The sequence below is a fragment of the Lissotriton vulgaris genome, chromosome 2_2 (assembly GCF_964263255.1).
Source record: "Lissotriton vulgaris chromosome 2_2, aLisVul1.2, whole genome shotgun sequence".
NCBI lineage: Eukaryota > Metazoa > Chordata > Amphibia > Caudata > Salamandridae > Lissotriton > Lissotriton vulgaris.
Window position 1 is genome coordinate 225,182,825 of NC_141688.1, and position 22,231 is coordinate 225,205,055.

Genomic DNA, 22,231 nt, shown 5'->3' on the forward strand with positions numbered 1-22,231 from the left:
ACTGCTCTGATCAGAGCCCAATATATCTTGTGGGCCTCCTCCAATTCTAAAGTCGTACTATTTGTTCTATTGTGTTTTGATCACTGCAGTCAGTCGCTGACTAACTCCTGGTGGAATGTAGTCCGATGTTTAGATAGGCCCATGTAATTAATTGATAAAGGAATCTTTAATTAAGTCACATTTCCGGGAAAATGAATTATTTCATTGTGATGTGAGAAATTTTAGGTGGATGTATTCCTACTGTACGCTTTACTTTTGTTTGGAGTATATTCTGCTCAGGTTCCGTGGGCTTAGATGTCCAAACCTCTTCTGTTTTTGTTTTTTGATTCCCAGTCATCGGCATGATTCACAATACAGACTGGAAAGTGCAATGACCAGATGAAATAAAAAAGAACTACCAAAATAAATTGAATATGCACAGTGTCCCTGACTAAACAACTGTCCATTAACAATAAATATGGGACGATTCCTCAGTAGAATTCCTTTACATTAAGAGTGAAATTGAAAATGTGCCTTATATATAATACTGAATATGCGCTCCTAAAGTATAGTGAAAAATTTGGAGGGCAAATCCACAAACACTCAAGCTTTTTTGGTCAACCCAATGGCTCTTGGCAATGCACACCATTGTTTGTGTTGAGTTCGCGTAGTCCGTCCTTTTACCCTGCCAATAATTTGTACTAGTCACTAAATGAGCTCTCTGCTGTTACTAGCGATTATTCAAAAAATGGGTAGAATGCTCAAGACAGGCTGAAGAAGTGCTAACGGATACATCCAGTGTAAAGAGTAAGCAGAAACCCAGACCTCTCTGGCTCCCAGCTCACTTCTACAAGGAGTACTCCGCCCCGATTATAATGTTTATTGTATAGTCGTTCATACTTTGCAGCCTGCAAGACCAGCCACCAACCATGCATTAGACTACTGTCTCTTTGGTTCTAGCATCTAGCAGTGCTCCACCACGTGTGTATTTATCGATGAATGCGGATTCCAGTGTACTCGCACTGATTCGGCAAGCAGGTTGAAGATGTTTTGGCCCATCAACAGACAGCTCCCTAAAAGTGTGATTAGACCCATCATTTTATAGTATCTATACAGTTTGGGAAGGTCGAAGTCCACTATTGCTGTCTTCTGTCTTCTCTCCTTTTCTCTTAAACAGTAGAGAAGTAAAACGCCCTCTTTTTGTTGTTGTTGTTTTAGAAAGCCGGTGGGGAAATCAACTTGGTAAGGGAGAGCGGAAGCAACAAAAGTGGGTGGGGAAACCATACAGGGAGCACGGAGAATGGAGGACAAAAGAAAACTGGCAGGAGAGTGAGGGCAATATGGAGCTGGATGCGGGGAGCATCACAGGGCGAGCAAGCAACGCAAGCCAACACGTCAGACAAGTATATCACAGAGGGGCAGAGGAGGACCAAATGGACCACAGATATCAACGGGATTAGGGGAAGAGAAGTTTACAAAATATACAATTAGAGAGCATTAAGGCAAGATCAAAAGGCATTAATACGTAAAAACAAGAGTCCATATGTGTGTTCTATTTAAGAAGGTTAATACAACAACAAAATATATAGTTGAAACAGTCTGAAAACAAGCCAAACAAAAAGCACAATAATGTACATGAAAGCAGTAGCACGGATTAAAAAGTGAAGGGCATTTAATTTGGTGGTGGAGCACAAAGGAGAGATAGAAAACACATGCACACTCATGATTTGCTTTATCAAAAAGAAAAAAGTAGTTCCCTGCATGTGATCAGAGAAAGAATAGAAGCCAGTCAACCATAGACATGCGTAAAGAGGTAATGCTCCATGGGAGAGACAAACACTAAAGTGACGAGGTGGGTCCTAAATAAGATCAGGCACATGAGTGACAAGTAACTCATACCATGTTAAGCCGGGGGTGGGGTAAATAGTTGACGGTTGTGTCTTTCCTTAGCAGAACACGTAATTCGAAGATCTCTTGTGTAAATCAGATGACCTTGCCAACGAGGAACCCAAAAAACGTTGGCTTAAAACATAGTTTGGCTGAATATAGTGCAAGCTTGTCACATTAGTTTAGTTGCTGCTCCAGTGTGAAATGGTCCAGCCAAAACTCAGATTTATTTTGGTTACAGCTGAAGTGGGCACTAGCGCCACTTCTGCTTCCGTGTGAACCTGTAGACATATCCTGTGCCCCTGAGGAGAGCACTGGGTTACCAGAAAGAGTACTTACACTTTTTTTTGTCTGCAAGATTTGTTTAAGGTTATCAAACAAATTAAACAAACATTGGGCAGGTGAACAAATATACGTAAAAATATCAAACTCGGTGAGGTACAAAATTTGCATCAACTGAGTAAACTGAAGTGTGTAGTGTTCGATGGGGGTCTAAGTCCAGAATGGCATGCTCTGCCCCAGTAACTTGAATTAAATGTAATACTTCAGAGATCTCTGCCACAAACTTGATGATAAGAGAGATAAAGGGTGGGCCAGGGAAAGAGGGATTGGGTAACAAGGGAGAATGGGGGGATGAGGAGTAATAAGTGGATGAATTGCTACAGCATGCGACAGACACCTTCCCGACCACGGCTCCAACAGCGCCCAGTTTCATAACAGTTATAAATCCCCTTGAACCTCTATATGCATTATTCACAAGTTGAAGGGGTCATTTTACCAAAGCAGTGCATATTATGTCATTGTTTACACAGTTGCTCAGTTCTAGTCCCATCTGTAGTCATAAGACCTGCTGGAGAAAAAGGGTGGTGTTTCAGCACAATAACAGGAACAGTGATCCTTGAAGGGTATTCCCACTATCAATAGGTCCTACCTCTCCACTCCCCCGGCATGAGAATCTTACTGGATAATTGAGCAGGTGGGGGAAGAGTGCTCTTGTCTAGGGTAGGTATGGGACTTTACTGTATAGAGTGAGTTTTGGGACCCTAAGGGTGAGAGGTAACGGCTGGCAGTAGGGAGGGTAGTAGTTGTCTAAAGAAGACACCACTATGGTGCAGAGATATTAGTACTTAACCAAAAGGAAAGCAAGCCATGCCGGGATTGTAGAGCCGCTGGTATTGAGGCTAAGACTAGCAGGTGCCAACAGTGAGGAAACTGTGTAGGTCATGGGGGTGAAGTCACACATGTGAAGGGATTAAATTCAGGTCTGAGCACTTGAAACGATTTAAGGAAATCATCGCTAAACTTCTATTCAATGAATCATACGCTCTTTATATATATACCAGGTGTCCCAGTAGGAAGGTATGTCCGGAATTCGCAGTTGCTGCATTATGCCACAAAGGGCTTTTTTATTTAAAAGTGGTTTGATTCCTAGGATTTTTTGCGCTGAGCGCCATGTTTTGACATTGGTGTTAAGGATCAGGTTCTCAGCTGGGATCCAAGGTTTAGCTGTGAGATCAACTGGGAGGAGCATGTGCAAGACTTCAGGCAACAACGTTCTATTCGGGCCATCGTACGGTCGCAGATGTAGGAGGACAGTTCTAACAAATGGTAAGCTAGACCATTTGAAGTAATATGCTGCAGCTGAAGGCCCCCTTCCCCACCCATCCATGGTATCTGTCCACAGCCTAAAGGCTGGTTATTTGGGTTTGCGGCTACCCCATGTATAGGATCTAAGAAGTGCTTACTCTTGAAGCATGGCTGCCCTCACGTACCCCTGTCCAATCTCCTTTAAGGCTCTTCATCACGGGCTCTACCCACTCCTCCCCTGGCTTCCCTTCCTTTACTTGTCGTCCTAATCACTCCTCTTCTCTACCTCACACCTCTTTCCTACCTTTTCTTCCGCTTCCACTCCTCCCTGGCTTTTATCTCTAGGCTGCAGTGTATGCAAGGACATGGTATTCGTCAAATGGAAAATCTTGTATTTACCGCGTGTGCAGCTGCTGAGAGTCTAAAACAGTCTTTTTGTTATAAAAGCTTATATTAGTAACAAACCCCATTCACAGTTGGTGTTATCTGCATTATATTAGTGACCATCATGGTCGCTTAGTATTGCTTCAAAGTTTAAAGGGGAGCCCTGAAGTAACAATTAGTCAAACTCTAGCTTCTCCTACGAATGCATTAAACAAAAAAGGTTTGAGGTCCCTGACATATTGACATTGTGAGAACCTGTTTCTCAGTTTACAGTTTTGGCATAAGTAGTACATTTACTTATTTAGGAGGTGCATGTTGCAAGTATTATAAGAAGGCCTGTCGTGATTTTAGTTTGTTATTCACTACCAGAGCTGGAGGCTTTGTTGTATGATGGGTATCTTCAGCATGAGTGGCTTCCGCCACTATGATTAGCTGTGACACTGTTAATGGTGAGTGGTAGTTGATTACAGTAATGGTGTGCAGGCCTTTTTACCTGCACCCCACTGGGGAGGCTGCCTATTAGATATGTGTTCTTGGTCATGACAGGGCTCCCTGATTATATGTTGTGTGACTGAGACCACTAGGGGACATGAGCGATGTGATTCCTCTCACCAGGGTCGCCCCTGTATCACTGTAGCTCCTAAGGCTATAAGGTGGGCCATTGGATCAGTCCTGTGTCTCCGCCTAACTATTTGCCACTTCCCCACCAATCCCAGCATTGCTCTCTTCATTTTTCCCTCCCAGTAGAATTCATCATCTTTTATACTGTGTGTTCACATTCTTTGAATTGAGTTGGAAGGACGTTTTATGCTCACTGGCCTGTACCAAGCAGTTTCCAGAATGGTCAAACTGTAGTGTCACAATGGGCACCTGAACAATAAATGTTGCAAAGGGTTGGCCAGTGCTCCAAACCTTACATCAAGAGAGAAACTACATGGCCTTCCCATGCATCAGTTGTCCTGTTTGGCTTTAGAGGGCATACACTCCAGCAAAAACCCCTGGGTCGCCTGCAGTCACATGGGAGAGTTATGGAATTCAGAGTGTGATAACTCCGATGTGGCTAGTTGCCATAGTGTCTTGACACATCAGTAAGGAATATTCAATTTCAACATGATTGGCTCCTCCCAAAAAGTTTGATTGGACAGTTTATTGCAGGTCTACTGTGACGCTAATGGGTATGTTATAATTTTGTTAAGCGCACAGCTGCCCCAGCGAAGAGGTGTCCCGGCGCTGTTTGTCTAATTGTACAGATTAAACAGAAGCTGGCCAAAGAAATCACAGTCCCTAAGACAATGGAAAGAGGAAGGTCTTAATGGCTTTCCGGAAGGTTAATGTGTCCTCTATGCCACGGATAGAGACTGGCAGGAAGTTCCACAACTTAGCTGCCAGGAGCCTAAATGAACGGCCCCCGGCACGGCACAGTTTAATCCTAGGTATGCTTACCAGATGTTGTCCCAATGAGCGCAAGCTACGTTGGGGAATGTACGAGGTTAGAAGAGGCCGCAACAGCTCAGGACTTTTACATTTCAAGATTTTAAACGCCATACAGCGTGCTTTAAACTGGATCCGTGCGCCAATCGGAAGCCAGTGTAAGCCTCTGATTGTGGCTCTAGCAGAGCATCTACGGGGAAGTCCGACCAGTGCTCTAGCTGCCGAGTTTTGGACTTGTTGGAGTCGCAGGATCGCAGCTTGGTTTGCGCCAAGGAGCAGCACGCTCGCATAGTCCAGGCGCGATAAATGTGTAGCCTGGACAATAAGCAGATCAATAAGCAGATCATTGACTAGCCAGGTATTTGTTATTCACCTTAATGAACTCTGCACTGTTTTTGTAGGAAGGGCTGCATCAGAGGTCGATTTAGCTGTCTTCCCCTTTGAGTGAAAGGACTATATCCCCTCGACTGAGGAAATAATTTTACTGCAGTATTGGAATTTTCATAGATTCACATGCTTGAATCCATCCCTGTCGTCGAGATGTTAGTGTCAAGATAGATATAGCGCATATAGGCTTAAGGCCTTTTGTTTAATTACATATCACTGTCTTTAATAAAAATGGACCAAACTTAAGTCAACCAATCAAAACATACCACCCTTTAGAACCTTCTTAAGAGTTGCTGTCGTGCCTAGAATATGTACCGCACGTAGTGCCAGGGATTCTCCAATGAGCTCTGCTCTGTTTGATCCAGTCACAACTACCTGTAGAAGATTTCCCGTGTTGTTTTTCTACATTGGTAGTTTTCATCTACAGCTACCTGTACTTGTTATTTTGGTGCTTCAAACTGGTTTCCACCATGCCATAGTCACCAAAAAGGAGATCTACAGAACCTGTGGCACCTGTAAGAAGTTCTACATCGATGCCCCTTAAAAGAGACTGTATATACTGTCTTTATCCAGAGCTCAAAACAAGGGACTGTAAGGTAAGTCACACGTTTTCTAATAAGATCTTAAAGGACCGAGAAGACAGTCTAATTCTCTGGCATGCACACACTCAAATGTAGAGACAACCCACTCTCTCATACAGAAAGCACCACCACGTCTATGTCCTTTAATAAACGCCAGTTAAAAGAGCTAGAGAGGATCCACTAAACCATACTTCTCCAGCCTCTAAAACAAAAAAGCATTTACAACGCAATGGTCTCGGCATTGTTAAAGTTAGAGCTATTGGCATTGCTCACGACATTATTTTTATTTATGTTTTTAAAACCTAAATAAATGGCATTGTCATTTACAATGCCAATAGCTTAATCTCTCGCAAATGCGAGACCTACTGCATTTGCACCCACACACAGCCACAAACACAAAGCCACCCACACACACATACAGAGCCACCCACACAGAGCCACCCTCACACACACAGACCCACCCTCACACAGACCCACCTAAACATACACAGAGCCACCCTCACAGACCCGCCTACAAAAAAAGCTACAAACACAGAGCCCAAAACACACTTCCACGAGTAGGTATTGATGCAGCATGTATACATCGTCAGAACCCACTGCCAGAGAATCAGTATTACCATAAACCGCAGCAGCAAATGACTGCACAGTAAACCATTCAACCTTTAGCAGCCCCTCCCCCGCCGAGTCCACCGGTTGTCTCACATCTGCTGCTCCAAGGCGTACAAAAGGTCATGCGTAGAACTAAAGAGAGCCTGCCACGTAACACATGGTGGAAAGCACCAGGGAGGGGGCGGGGCTCACCGACTAATACCTACTGCACGAAACCAAGAATCCCGCTGATAGAGATCAAAGCAGAAAGGAACCCCGCCCACTCAACCCTCCCCCCGCCCCCCTATCCATTCAATGGTTATAAGGCGCTTTGCTAAAATCAAATCCAAGCCTATAAATCTAGTGCAGCCCTCATACTTTGCTGGACGTGGGAACAGCCCCACAAACACGTCACCGGTGAATGCAGAATATGGCGTTCAGTGACGTCATTAATATAGTCAATATCCCCCCAGAGCCGGAGGCGCTTCAAATCCCACATCAGATGCAACAGCTCTGCCCCATTCACCCCACACCGGGGAAGCTGAGGCTCCAGAGTATATTTTATTAATCCTAACTGGTGTAAGAAGTGCCCTGGGAACAAGAGAAAAATGAATCCAAAACTTGCTCCAATATTTTCCAGCAGTCAGATCACTAATCAATATACCAATGCCCACCACCCACTGGCATCGACGAGGGGGCATTGAAAACCCTACTGAGCACCACATGCAGACTCAAACCCGCCCTATGTGTGCCTTGCATGTACTAATCCTAAGTCATTAAAAACACACTTGCTGCACACTACAATACTTCCACATATTAAAGTGATCGAACCGTTACTTACTTTGCCTTTGGTTCTCGAGGTCGCTGCTGAGCAGTCAGAGCAGCACACGCTGATGCTTATGGGTGGACTCGACTGAGCAGCGCTGCTGCGCCTGCGAAGTACGGGGGGGGGGCAAAACTGGGCAAACTGGTCTGTTCGGCATTTGTCCGACTCCTCAAGGGGAAAGACTTCTGCGCCAAGGTGGAACCGACACAGGCTGGCAAAAAAATCAATTTTTCAGTTGTGATTTTTAGCTTCTATAGGGACCTCACCCACGCATTCGGGCACGGCATCCAACTTTAGGTTTAAATCTTTTTTTATTGTAAGCGTCCAACTATAAATATTTTATGCACTGGCAGAAATTAAGCACTGGAAGGACTGGAATTTTACGTCACTGGTGCTGCGCAGAATGACAACTCTTATCAGCATAGGAACAGAGACGTAGCACAAAGAACAAGCGGAGTGACATGGCAGAGAGATGTAATATGTCCGTGAGAAAGACAGCGAGGGAAAAAGTCAAAGAATCTAGAGGACGAGGGAGAACTTTAGAGCAAGGTTGAGGGAAAGTGCACAGATCAAAAGAGAGGCTGCGGAACACAAGTAAGGTAGAGAGAGTTTGAGGGAGAATGAGGCATCATGGGGCAGTGACAGACAGAACAAGCACTCACCTGTGGACGACTTCTTCCAGCGGCGGTCTGCCTGAAATGGCTGCCGCAAAGCTCTGACATTTTCGCAGTTCGGGCGTGTTTTTAGCAGTCGAGTGACGGATGACGTCACGGCTTAAAAACTGCAAAAAAATAGCCCCTGAATCGCAAAAAGACGGGGATTGAACAGAGTGACATCCCTCTCCTCCAATGGCTGGGCTCCAGTTAGGAAGCCAGCCAATGGAGAAGAGGGGCGGGTTCAAGCCCCACTGTAGCCAAAACATAAAATCTCGGACTCCGCCCACTGTTTACGGAGTGCGACGCGTCCCGAGACCTAAAAAGAGGCATCGGAAAAAGTATTCTGAGTATTGAGTATACTTCTCAAGCTTTCCCTTCACCATAACGGATGAAAAAAAGTCAGACTTTTCTTCAAAACCGCTGCAGAAGTATACTTCAGAGCCCCTAACCCTGTTAGCATGTCTTCAAAAAACGTCATCAGAATTGCTGACGGATTGCTCGTCTAGATATCGAGGACGCCCTCCTGAGCATCTTTAGTGGCATCTACAGTCACCACCATAACTGTGTCCATACCAGCAGCGGCGGCATCGTCGCGGACTCTTTCGTCAACAGCTGCAGCGCTAGTGTGAACAAATGTTTAAAAAACAAAACCGAATTACTCCATCCCTTACCTCCCTGAGTAGAGTGCCCTCACAACTTCCATCTCAACTCCTAGATCATGATGACTCTGAGGAGGACAGTCTTTACAGAGCAGCTGAGTCCATCTGTGCTTCCTGTAAAATGTCAGGACTACACTGATGAAGGGACCTATTTTGAGATAGTCTATTACTCACAGGGCCCTCAATATTACCAACAAAAAATAGTATGTGTACCGTCCACAATCTCGATCGACTTGCCGGCATTGTTAACAGACCGCAAGACATGATTCACTCCAGTGTCTGTACATGTGCACCATGCTGCAGTCTCCACAACTCCTTTGCCTACTAAACTGCTCACTCCTCAGCCAGTCGAGACTCTGCCTCCTCCCAGACCAGTGCACCACTCTCCACTAGTAGTACCTGTGCAGGATCCAACATCTAACAAACAAAGAGAGAGAAGAATGGAAGCTGCTAGATCACCACGAGGAATGGGACGACAATGTCCTGCCGGCACCAGCATCTCCATCACCTCCCATTGCTGACTTGCCTCCGGAGGATGTAGGGGGTTTTCACAGCGTCTTGGAGAGGGCGGCTACTCGCTTTGACCTGCCTATGCCTGCCACACAACAGGACTGTGTCCTGTATGATTTTAAGGATCCCTTTCGCAAAACGGTCAAGGCTATACCCATCATTGATTATGTGAAGTCCGGGCTTAAAGATCATGTGCAACCCAGCAACAGTACCAACTGTGCTGCCCAAGCTGGACAAAACGTGTAAGATCCCAGAAGATGCACCAGCCTCCCCACGGGCCAACCTAAACTTGATTCAGTCATCTCCCAGGCGGCACAATGAGGAACATGGAATCCTGCCATGCCCCTTGCAGCACCTGTCTTCATTGTCTTGAAGGTCTGTACTCAGATCTTCTGTTGAACGGTTAAGGGGTCTTTTCCGCTCGCTCTTCCGCACCACGCCAATACTTAGCCATAAAGACACACCAAACGTTCACACTAGGTAGAGCGCCTTTCCTCTCCGAGTATTTTAAAAACCCCACTAGCTGTACCTAACAGCAACTTTCAGTTCCGTGTGTTACCATTTGGGCTCAAATCTGCCCCCACTTTTTTGCAAAATGACTGCTACCCGTCGTAGCTTACCTCCGACAGTAGTGACATCAGGTCTTTCCATATCTTGACGACTGCTTGGGGAAAGCTCATACCAACCAGTCTGCAAAGGCATCCACCAAGGCGTGCTAATGCCTCTTCCACGAGCTAGTACTCACTCTCAACCCAGCAAAGTCTATCCTCCAGCTGTCGCAACAGATAATTTTCCTAGGAGCCATACTAGACACAGACCTAAACATGGCATATCCTACAATCGAGAGGCAATGGAAGTTGATATCTCTGGAACGCCTAGTACAAAAAAGAAAGTCCTTTTTAGTTTGTCTCTACAAGTCTCTCCTAGACATGATGTCCTCTTGCATCCAACTCGTATCATACTTCTGCCTCCACATGTGTCCATTTCAAAAAGCATTGGACGCCTAATCCCAATGGTATCAGGTGACAGGGACATTTAAAGACATCATTCATGTCACTACGCTCATTATCAAGTTGCTCGACTGGTGGGCTCACTCCATAAATCTCTCTGCAGGTCTCCTGTGTCTTCCCCCGCCTACTTTCTAGTAAATATGACAGATGCCTCCATGGACGGGTGGGTAACTTACCTCCAGGGCCTTCGGTTCAGTAGCAAACGGCCTTCACATTCTGATATGCACATCAAATTTCTCGAATAAGGACGGTATACCTTGCTCTAGAGGTTTTCCTGCCAAGGATTCCGCAATCGTCAGTGCTCCTGTAAGCAGACAACATAACAACGATGCATTACATAAAAAAGTGGGCACCAGATTTCACCTACTGTCCCAGGTATCCCAGCTAATCTGGCAATGGTACATCCGCCACACGGTGCACCTACCGGCGGAGCATACACCTGGAAACATGAACGCCATAGCAGAAACCTTAAGCAGGCTCAAGTCTTCCTGCCACGAGTGGGAATTAGCCCAGCGCACCGTGGATCACATCTTTCTCATGGGGCAAATAAAAGCTGGATCTCTTTTCGACCCCCTTCATTGCCAAATGCCATTTCTTCGCAAGTTGGCAACCTTATCGTGGGTCATGGGGTAATTCCCATTCGATTGCATGGTACGGCACATTTGCCTACGACTTTCCACCGATTCCCCTCCTTCCAAAGGTCATCAGGAAAATGAAGGCTTTGCCTTGTCATATCATCCAGATAACCCCTGCATGGCCTCATCAGCACTGGTACACAGAACTTCTCCTACTCGCAGAACGAAGTCCCATAAGACTACAGCACATCCCATCACTGCTGACAATGAGCCAGGGACAAGTACTTCAGCCGGATCTCGGCTCCCTCAAATTGTCAGCTTGGCTCCTGAGTTCCAAGAAAATGGTAATTTGACCATTTCTTCAGAATTCAAGGGGATACTTGCTAAAGCAAGGGCAGACAAAGCGAACAAAACCTACTCCTGAAAATAGAAGAGATTCTGCTAAGTTGCAACCCATCTCCATCTTCTCCGGAACAGATTTTGCCGTACCTTTTACACCTTGTGCAATCAGACTTAGCTCTCACTTCTATTAAGGTGCATCTCATCGCCATTTCTCATTTTCGGAGATCATCCAACACCATCTTTGTGGTCTGTAAGGCTCAAATGGTTGTTCAGAGCATTTCTTCCAATTAGACCACCTCCTCCTGTACAACAACACACAACTCTAATACAGTAATGACACTAGTAATGAAACCAATCCATAAAGCAGACATTAAACTATTGGTAGGTGGCCCTCCTTCTTGCTCTGACATTTAGATGTAAAGTAAGTGAGATTCAAGCGTTTACCATCCACAAGCCATTTCTTCAGTTCAGAGAGGGTAGGGTTATTTTACGCTAACCCCAAATTCCTTCCTCAAGTCCCATTGGACTTTTATCTCAATGAACCTGTAATTATCAAATAATTTTTATCAAACCCTCAAACGTCAACCGAGTGAGCCCTTCGCATCAAGAGGTGCTTAAAGTTTTTCTTGAACTTGAGCTTTTCGAAAATTCAACTAGCTTTTTGTTGCCTACAGGCACCACAGAAAGGCTTTCCACTAACGAAGAAGAGTGAATCTAGATGGGTATTCATAACCATTCTTTTCGGTCGTCAAAAGCCAGGACGGCTTTTGAACTCTAAAGTACAGGCTCATTTCACAAGACGGTACAAAAGGGGGTGGTGATGGACAGAGCATCTGAACCAATCAAGCACCCGCACCCAGTCAACAGATCTGGGTTTAATCCTTCACCGTTCTTTAGCCCACTATGCCACCCCATTTCAGACATGGCCATATGCAAATCAGGCTGACCCTGTGCCTCATGGGAATAGTCGAAACCGAACTGCTAAGCCATGCCTTCCCTGGACCGGAAACAAGCTTCCGAGGACCGGTTTCTGGCATTTCAGCCGTCTTCAGCCCGGCTTGCTTGAATCCAGTGGCAAAGTGAGCAAGGGACTCACGTCTGAGCATACCCTGCCAACTTATGGCGAACAAAGCGGTACAAAAGGGGGTGGTGATGGACGGAGCATCTGGACCAATCAAGCACTCACACCCAGTCAACATATCTGGGTTTAATCCATCACCGTTCTTTAGCCTACTCCGTCACCCCAGTTCAGACATGGCCATATGCAAATCAGTCCCTACCTCTACCTCAGTGGTTTTCGAGATTATTCATAGTTATTGCTACTTCAAGGCCTTTTTTGCTATTGGGTCCTGGTATTTTCGTTCCAGCCATTCCATTGTTTTGAGATTAAATCCTCCTCTGGATTTGGTTGTGATCTCAGCTGCAGAAAATTCACATATTATAGCTCCTAATTCCATTGTGCCTCCAGAGGAGGAAGGCAAACAAATGGACTCTGCTAATAGAAAATATGTTGTATTGCGGCCACTTCCCTGAAAACAGCAAATGCAACTGCTTTGCTGGGTTATGACCGAGTCCTGTGGAACTCTCTTCAGGGATTCGCTGAAAAACTTTGAAGGAGAAAAAACAAGATTTTTAGGAAATCTTTCAAGAAGTCATGATTGTTTCAAACCAAGTAATATGTACAGCAGATGTTGCAATTGGTCAGCACATGCCTAACTGTCATAGAATCTGTCAGACCCCTTGGCCGGGTGAGACTGGGTTCAAACCTGCAGCACAACATATATTGTTCAGAATGCTTAATCGCTTAAATTCAAATTTAATTCTTCTATACCATCGAAAAGTTTTCATCTACATCTAAGACTTGCTTTACGAGAAGTAAATCAATATTGCCGAAAAATCCAGAGGAGAAACTACCTCCTTCCAAAAGGAAAAGGGTATTTGTCCCCACTTTTTCCGGTTGCAGGAAAAACGTCCAAAATGAGAGTTCAAAACTGTTCTTGACTTCAAATTTACGAACAAATGGATAAAGAAAGAAAGATTCTGGTAGTTAGCGTTACACCAAATATATCCTCAGTTACGTCAAGGAATGGATGTGTGTGAGAGACTTGTGGGATGCTTCTTTTCATATTGCAATATTAATTGAACGGTTCCTTCAATTCCTGGTAGGGAGCCATCACTACCAATTCAAAGTTCTTCTTTTCGGCCTCAAATCTGCTTCTCGTACCTTTACAACGTGTATGGCTGTAGTAGTGGCCCATCTGAGCAGAAGGAATATTTTGGTGTACCCTTATCTGGATGACTAGTTGATAAAGACATAATCTCCAGTAATAGAAAAGGAACACTTTCAGATTATTATGCACATCTTTCAAAACCTAGATCTGAGACTCCACTTTCAGAAATCAAGTTATTCCAGTACAAAGCCTTCACTAATTGGGAGCGAGAGATATTAGATACCACAATTGCAAAAGTGTCTCTTTCGGCTGAAAAGCTTGTATCTATCCAAAAGAAGTGTCAACTGCTGACATCAGCTCCCCATGCAACAGTGCAACAAGTTTCTTCGCTGCTAGGATTGATGGCGTCTTTCTGACACCAATTGTCAAACACCACATGATACCATTACCGCAATGACTAGAGGATTAGTGGAGCAAGAAATCAGGGAGTTTGGAGAACAAGATAACAGTTTTCCAGCAAGCTTTCCTGTTATTCCCTTGGTGGTGTGAGGAGACCAATTTGCTGACAGGAGTATCTTTCCTCCAACATTCCTATTCAAACTATAGTAAAAGACGCGTCTCCCCTGCGAAGAGGATGCAGATATCCCATACTTTCTTCATTTGGAAAAATCTGGCCTCTTTTTCTTCTTTAAAAGTATATCTTGCAGTGGTAACCGCATATAGGCAGTCAACTTCACAAACTTCTTTCTTTAAAATACCGGTAGTAAATGATTTCTTAGAAGGGATTAGAAAAAGATTTTTCTCCTATTAGATCTCCCTCTCCTCCATAGTACTCGTTTACAACGCTATACAGCATTTATCATAGAAGACCTTTTTGGTAGCTATATACACATTTGCAGGGTTAGCAAATTTTAAACTTTATGCACAAAATAGCCTTCTACTGTATTTCATTGAAACAGGGTTGTAATGACAACTCCTCCATCTTGCCTTCCATCAGTAATATGAGATTATCATGTGGATCGAACCATTTCTTCTTCTTCTTATTATTATTATTATTATTATTATTTAAACTTATAAAGCGCTTGGTTACACTGTACTAGTGTGTCCCCGCGCTATAGACTGCTGCGTTAACCCTTAGCCAACTTTCTTCCCAAACACCTCTAATCCTGCAGAAAAGGCCCTACATTCCTTGGATGGAAAAATATTAAAATTCTAATTGGATGAAACAAAATAATTAATGCAGTCTGATCACCTATTTGTGAACTATGGTCCTCTTAGGACTGCTTTTCTAAACCATCAATTTCTAGATAGATTGTTTCTTGTATAATCTGTTAACAACTAGCGAATAAACCCCTCACTGGTAAACCTGAGACCCATTCAACTAGAAGAAAAACAGCGACTATGGCTCTTTTAAGAAATATTCCTATTTTGTAAATATGTAAAGCTGCTACTTGGAGATAAATACATACCTTTAAGTTATTGCGTCGATTCAGATTTGTTAGCTGATTGACAATAAGGCTTAGCCTCTTTAAGGAATCTATTTGCACAATTTGTGATATCTTCTGTATTTCGTCTTGTTTGACAAAATAAATTGGTGGGGTGAGGTTGCTATTCTATTCAATGCTCATGACTATTCATAATAATCCCCTAGAAGAGCAGTAAAAGTTTCTTACCTGGTGCTCTTCCTCATCAAAGTCATAAGCAACCTTTCCACCTCCCCAGACAACAATTACATTTACAGATTGTTTGAAATGTTGCAATTCCTTCATCTGCTAAAAAGGAACTGACCCAACAGTCACCCCTGGTGCATGATAGGACACTGTAGCTAGGGTGTACCCTTAACCCCTTCGATGCTGATGACGAGCTGGGCTCGTCATGGCGTAGCCTCCTCGCACGCTGATGACGAGCCCAGCTCGTCACGCAAAGTGCGTTTTTAAAAAACCCAGCGTGCGAGCGGAATTCCGCTAGCGCGCATGCGGTTAAAGATACAGTGCCAATGTAATGCTTTGGCCGCATAGCATAGATTTTATGATGGGGCCTCGTTTCCTTTGGTTTCTTCCATTGTAAATGAGAGGTCTGTGACTTTTTTCTTCATTTTCTTTCTCTCCAATTGGGAAATATTTTTTTTTTAATTAAGTTTGGCCAGACAGCTAAAATAAATATATATGTGTATGTGTATATTTATATGTATATGTGTATGTATAAATATTTGTTTCAATAAATATTGGAAAGTGCTTATGACTTTGATGAGGATTCCCCTGGAAGAGAACCAGGCCCCATCTCCAGTGTTGTGTGGGTATGTGTGTGTCCATGTGCAATAGTAGAAGTCTGGAAGTGGTAAACGTTGCTGCAGATAGTCAAACAATGGCTACATTCAGCAGGCAACAGTTATGGGTTTACTATGCCAAATTCGACTGGGCGGAAGGCTACACTAAAGGTTACTGCGAAGGTAGAGTGGATATTTGCTTTTACAAAGGATTTGTGTTAAAAAAAAATTGTGGAAATGACGAGTAATTACTGAAGATTTTTTTTAACTAAGAATCACAACTAGATACTTTTGTTTGTTTGATTTAGTGTTTGTTTTTTTAATTGTAGGTTCGCGCATTTTATACTCAAGTTCTGAATGAAGAGGAGCGCAAGAGGTTGTGCGAGAACATTGCTGGGCATCTGAAAGGTGCTCAGCTTTTCATCCAGAAGAGAGCTGTAAGTATACTTTTAAATCTGTGTATGCTGTGGCTATTCTTGGAGAAGGGGGTGGTGGAGATGTCTGTGGAGGATGGAATGAGAAGCTCGAGGGGACTGATACAGAATAGAGCAACTCAGATCTGTTTCAGCGATTCCGCTCACAATGCATTGAATCATACTTTTTTCCTCATACAGGCTGCTAGCCCCCATTTAACATCCTCTCCCATTTCCTGCACTCCTCCTCTTCCTCTGCCCATCACTTTCAATTTAGCGCCGGCAGGAATGAGCTGAGGTGTGGGAAAATCAGGTGAGGGATTAGTGGGGAAGGTTCTGTAATCCGCTAAGCCCTGCGGATGACTACAGACGGCACCTTGTTGTCACTTTTTACTAAACAGCAGTAAGGAAGATTAAGTTGGACAGGACAGCAGCCTGGATAACTCCTAATTATTGTTAAAGCGTAAACCTCTACCAGCTTCAAATACTGTTTGCTAGTATAAAACAAGTGTTCAATAGTTTTTTATTAAGCTCTGGGGATTTTCTTTGAATTCTAGCACTTGTAGATTCGTTTGTCCTGTAACTGCTGGACTACAAGTTCCAGAACGCAATAAAACATGTATTTGAAATGTCAAAGCAGTTATTGGTTTGCACTTTGTCCATCCTTTATAGCAAGTTGTAGGCTATAGCTAGGATAGAATAAGGGCATTCCACCTTGGGCGCGGTCTAAGCAAAGGTCGACCCTGACTGATGGAGCCAGTTCACGCCATTGGAGGAATGAACTGAAACCTGGGTGGAAATATTGCTCTCATTACAGTCGCGCTGGTAAGCACAGGCATGTTCACCTTCATGTACAACTACTTTCTTCTCCGAGCAGGCCCAGTCCACATCAGCAATACAAAGTTTAGGCCTGCATATGGGCACACTTTAATACTTAATGTCTTTTAGGGTATGTGGCAAAGGCTGTTCAGCCTAAAACAACAGCAGCCGATCAAATGAGCAGGCAGTATTGTCGCTGCACAGCTCATGCCCTCTGGAATACCGTAAGTATACTTCATAGTAGAGACAAATCACTTGGATTTCGAAATGAGAAGAAGGCACAGTATTTCATTGTGCAGCCTTCCCACACCTAAAACACCGAGTGTCCCTGGCATAAGTATACTACCAAGGAATTTGTTTTGGGTTGGATGTTCCCTGATCAAAAATAGCTGTATAGATAGATGTGATATTTCCTACTTTTTCTAAAGGACATACCAGTATTCTCTCTGCGTCACTTGTGGGATACTTGCTGAATTCGTTATTCCATTGAAGTAGTTCCAAACATCAGTAAATCTACTAAATCATTTACTGTTGCAGGGATGATAGGAAGCTGGTACCAGATTAATGCTCCCGTTGCACCACTAAGTGCGTAGTTGTAGGGCACCTTCTCATAGTACGACAAAGTGACTGCCAAGAACAATCCAGCCAGGGTCTACCAGTTGCTCTATTTGCCAACGACCCAGTGTCTAAAGCCCCCTAAATGTATCCTAGTGTTTCTTCCGACTGGAAGCTGATTTGGTGTGCATAGAACGGATCAGCTCTTGTGCAGAGACTTTACTCTGTGTAGACCTAGCAAGCAAGGATTTGCGACTCTCTTCCCTTACTACACAATCTGGCTGTGTGCATAACTGGCTATTTCTCCATTAGATAAAGTCAAACACTAGTATTTGACCCAAGCTGTAAGTTCTGGCCGTGGGGCTCAAAACCTAAAGTAATTACCAGCCAAATCAGATCACATCTCTGCATATGAAAAGATAGAAAAATAATTGTTCAGAGTATCTAGATTTTGCATTGTTAAATAAAAGTATAAAAGATCAGCTAAGTAAATCTTCGAAGAAGACTGGTAGATGTGGCGGAGGAGAACAGAGTCAGTTTGAAGCAAGACTATCATGTCTTTGAATCAGTACATTGGAATCCAGTCCAAAATGATATATAAAAAAGTTGAACAAGTGCATGATGTCTAATCAACTCAAAAGTAAGCAGAGAAACATGACCTGTTCTAAAGGTAAAACTTATGGTTCTGAGCAGTGGAATAATTGTGAAAAGTTTTTTTTCGGGTAAAAAAATGTTTGCCGAGTTGCAGACTGAATATGGTTGTAAAACAAAAAATACCAATTCCTTCTCACATTAAATAACTCTTTGTTTTATTTTCTGAAGTCCCATGGCAGACTTGCCTTCCCTTAGTTAGCCTTCAACATAGACATATGGCAGCCTTGTTGGCTACACAGACAAAATCGATGTGTGTCTGTCTGGAGAAAGGCTCCTGATACCACCAAGAGCAAGAGAGACTGAAAAGACCCCTTCCGCCCTCAAGTCCTCCCGCTCCTGGACATGCATCCAGCATTAAGGTTTTCCTCAAAACGCAGGTTGCAAGTGCATGCTCTTGGTTAGGGATATTAAAGGAATCTCAATGTATATGGTATGGTGTCAATATTATGGTGATACACATTTAGTAGCATCTCTTGTAATGTGGTGGATCTCCTTTCCGGCTTCTTTTGTACTGGCAGTACCCTCAGATGCCCCTGAAAAAGGCAAACAGCGTTTACGGAGTGCTAGTCCAGGGGTGTTGTCCTGACTATACAAACAGTTAAATCGATTATGCACATGGTTGGATATTGCATTGCTTTATTAATTCCTTGGAACAACTGTTTGTCAAAATTATTGTACTTGTAATCTGTTTTTTTCTTCCATAGGTTAAAAATTTCTCTGATGTACATCCAGATTATGGCGCTCGTATCCAAGCCCTGTTGGATAAATACAATGCTGAGGCCATTGGGAAAAAGGTAAATAAGGATCACTCTTTCCTACGTAATCACTTGAAATTCTAATAGTTTTATTTTGCATATTTTTCACCCTGGTATTTTCTCTGTCTGGTGAGGTGTCAGAAGAATAAGGTTTTAGCAAACCCGCAGTAGTGGAAATAAACCAAGCTCTCACACCAGCCTAGGAATAAATTTGCTAGACTGGGGACGAAGCAGGTGGTATTGTTGGCAGCAAATTAAAAGTATACTGAATATTTACCTTTGTGGATAAGGTACATTGATAACCTTTTCCTCATTTGGAATGGGCAGAAAGATGTAGCAGTGGAATTCATTGACACCATAACACGCAATAATTTAAATCTAAGATACACCTATTATATTAGCAAAACATTCTGTGAAATTATATATGTGGCAGTAACCATCGGGGAAACAAATTAGTCACCAAATTGTTTAGAAGAGGAACAGCTGGCAATAGCACGTTGCATGCACACAGTTAATACCCTACTACACTTATAAACATCATTCCGGATGGGGAATTACTACGAGCACGCAGAAACTACAGCTCAGTTAATGGTGTTTATTAAGGAACAGGAAAACACGATGCAAAGACTTATAGAGAGGATATTCAAGCCAAATTCTTTCCCAAGTTAGAAATACATTGCAGAATGTAAAACAGGGGGGTGTTCTGTTTAAAAGCACACAAACGCTCATAAAGAAACAATCAGATATATCTAGAATGATCACCACCTTCAATAAGAGATCAAACAAATTTAGAAAAATTCTGAAAAAAATACTGGGGCCTCATTCGTGCTGATCCGGTAATTGAAAAAAATGTAGGGGCTGCCCCCATGACTACCTATTGAAGAGCAAGATCCATTAAGGACAAGCTTGTGTACAGTTTCCCAGCACAGAGAACATCAGAGGGCCATACCCCATCTGGATTTTAATTATCTTGTGGCTATACATTATTACAATACACATAATGGTGACAACAGACTTCTAAAATTCTTAAATATATTAAGTTATGAAATACATACAGGGTGGTGACAGAGAAAAACAGCTGTGCATTCTCAAATCACAATATATAATCGACCTACACACCAGGATGCCATATGTCATGATTGGGGAGGAAGAGTTGTCTACACATATAGGGCAATGATCGGCAATGATCGGCTGTATGGCCTCTATAAACCCATGTATGAAAAACATTTTGCTAAAAGCATTTAATGAGAAATGTATATGGCGTATTCATTTTCTTTCTTTTCTTACCTGATGGTCTATGGCACTAGAATCGTACCACGTTTAATTATGATCCAAGATTGATATTATGGGGCACTTGGACAGCAATTTTGTCAGTAATCAATTGGGGCACTTGCCCAATATTTGACAAATGAATATACGGTATTATCATACATTTATATTTTTAATAAGATATGAAGACAACCAATTTAGAGTACTCAGATATCATCGGCTACGCCAACCCCCCCCAATACATTTTGTCAGTTTTTAGTTGTCACATTTGTTCGATATTTGAAAAACCAAAGTATGGTATTAGTATGTAGTTGTTTATCCGAGAAGATCGGATGACAACCTATATCAAGGTTTCAATTTCAAAGAGATATAAACACATTAACATTAATTGTATATACCGTTTTAATATTGAGTAATTTGTGGTTAAAATGTTGTTACTTTATGACCTTTAATCATAGAATGTAGCAAATGAAAACGTTTATTTATCTATGACCCCATATATTATATTGTCAACATATATGTGAAAAATACAGATATTAATGTATATACGAACACACATGCAAGCAGAAACACTGCATATCTAGGTATAGATATAGAGAATTATATACGCAAATGCATTAATGAATATGGGCATAGGTAGAAACGCTGAATAAAAGCATACTAGGAACAAGCCAAATAGGGCAAAGTACATACGCAAAGGTACATCACTGTAAACTGGTCAACATAACAAAAGGAAATACCATATGAATTAACAGCAGTGTTTGCCACTGACAACTTAAGAAGAGCAATTCTGCACCTAGTAGAGAAAGGAAAACTGCACTAATTGTGCAAAACACACTTGTACATTGCATGTGGAATGTAAGCAGTATAACCATGAAAGGATTGTAAAGCAAAAAAGATACAGAATGAGTCTATTTCCTCACATAAGAAAATGTGCTGGTGACACCAGGAGAAAAACCGGTTGAAACTTAGACCTGCAGAAAGAGGCCCTGAGGCCAGAACTAGATAAAACTACATAGACTTAAGTAGTGGTTTATCAGGTCGGCTAGCTGTGTACAGACATGTAGCTGCATCAGCATGCTCCCCTGACAAATGGACACCATCAAATGGCATATTCTGAATAGTCTTTGATGGGCTCCAAAAACTCTGACCGTTGCAGCTACGCATGCCTGCATAACGCGACAACCAGAGCCATAATCCTACCAACAGAATCTGTACTGTCCATACTGCATTTAATAGTAAATTTGGCTGCTTTTTTGTCATCCTGTATCACCTGTAGGAGCTCCTGCCTGGCTTCCTTCGACAGAGAGCAGACGCTGTGCAATAGTGTCCCATTGGGCATGAGACATTCTACCTAAAATACAGGTAGTTTTTAAAGATCTAAAGCCTGAACTAGCAGAAGAAAAGACTCCGACCACAATTATCCAACCACCTGGAGTCCTTGCTAGGGGAACCACCGTAAGGGTTCTTAGGTTTGCTGAAGCACTATCAGCCTGTACCACCAGCCCGGTCGTGATGGGGTGTAATAAGAGGCAGAGAGGTGCCCCCTGGGCAGGATAATGCCACTGGCCCACTACCCAGTCAACAGGTGGCCCTGTGAGAGCTTGCGCCCAAGTCCCCAATAAGATATCGAAGAGGGACTCCTTATAGGGGAGCACCCAGGCAACTCCCATCCCACCTTGATGGAGACCCTGCATCAAGGGGTCTGTGGATAACTGCACAGAAGGAAATTGCCAATTTAGAAATGCAGCCGCTCTTTTCAAAGCCTCTGATAAATACCAACTGCCCTCTGTTGCAATGCCCTGAGGAGAAGGCAAATCTGGTGCTGAGGAGGACTGCAGAGAAACTATTGCCCACCAGATCAGCCAGCCAAGGATCTTCAAAGGAAGGTGGGGCAAGAGTACCCAAAAGAGTTTGCCCCACATCC

General features: G+C 43.2%; 1 protein-coding gene across 1 annotated transcript in view; it reads left to right on the forward strand.

The window, feature by feature from the left end:
- The window catches only part of LOC147729276 (catalase), a 316,196-nt gene that overhangs the window by 285,635 nt on the left and 8,330 nt on the right, over positions 1-22,231 (forward strand). The window contains exons 11-12 of the mRNA XM_086959591.1: positions 16,169-16,276; positions 18,985-19,074. Of these exons, the coding sequence (XP_086815717.1) occupies positions 16,169-16,276; positions 18,985-19,074 (198 nt within the window). The remainder of the gene's footprint in view (positions 1-16,168; positions 16,277-18,984; positions 19,075-22,231) is intronic.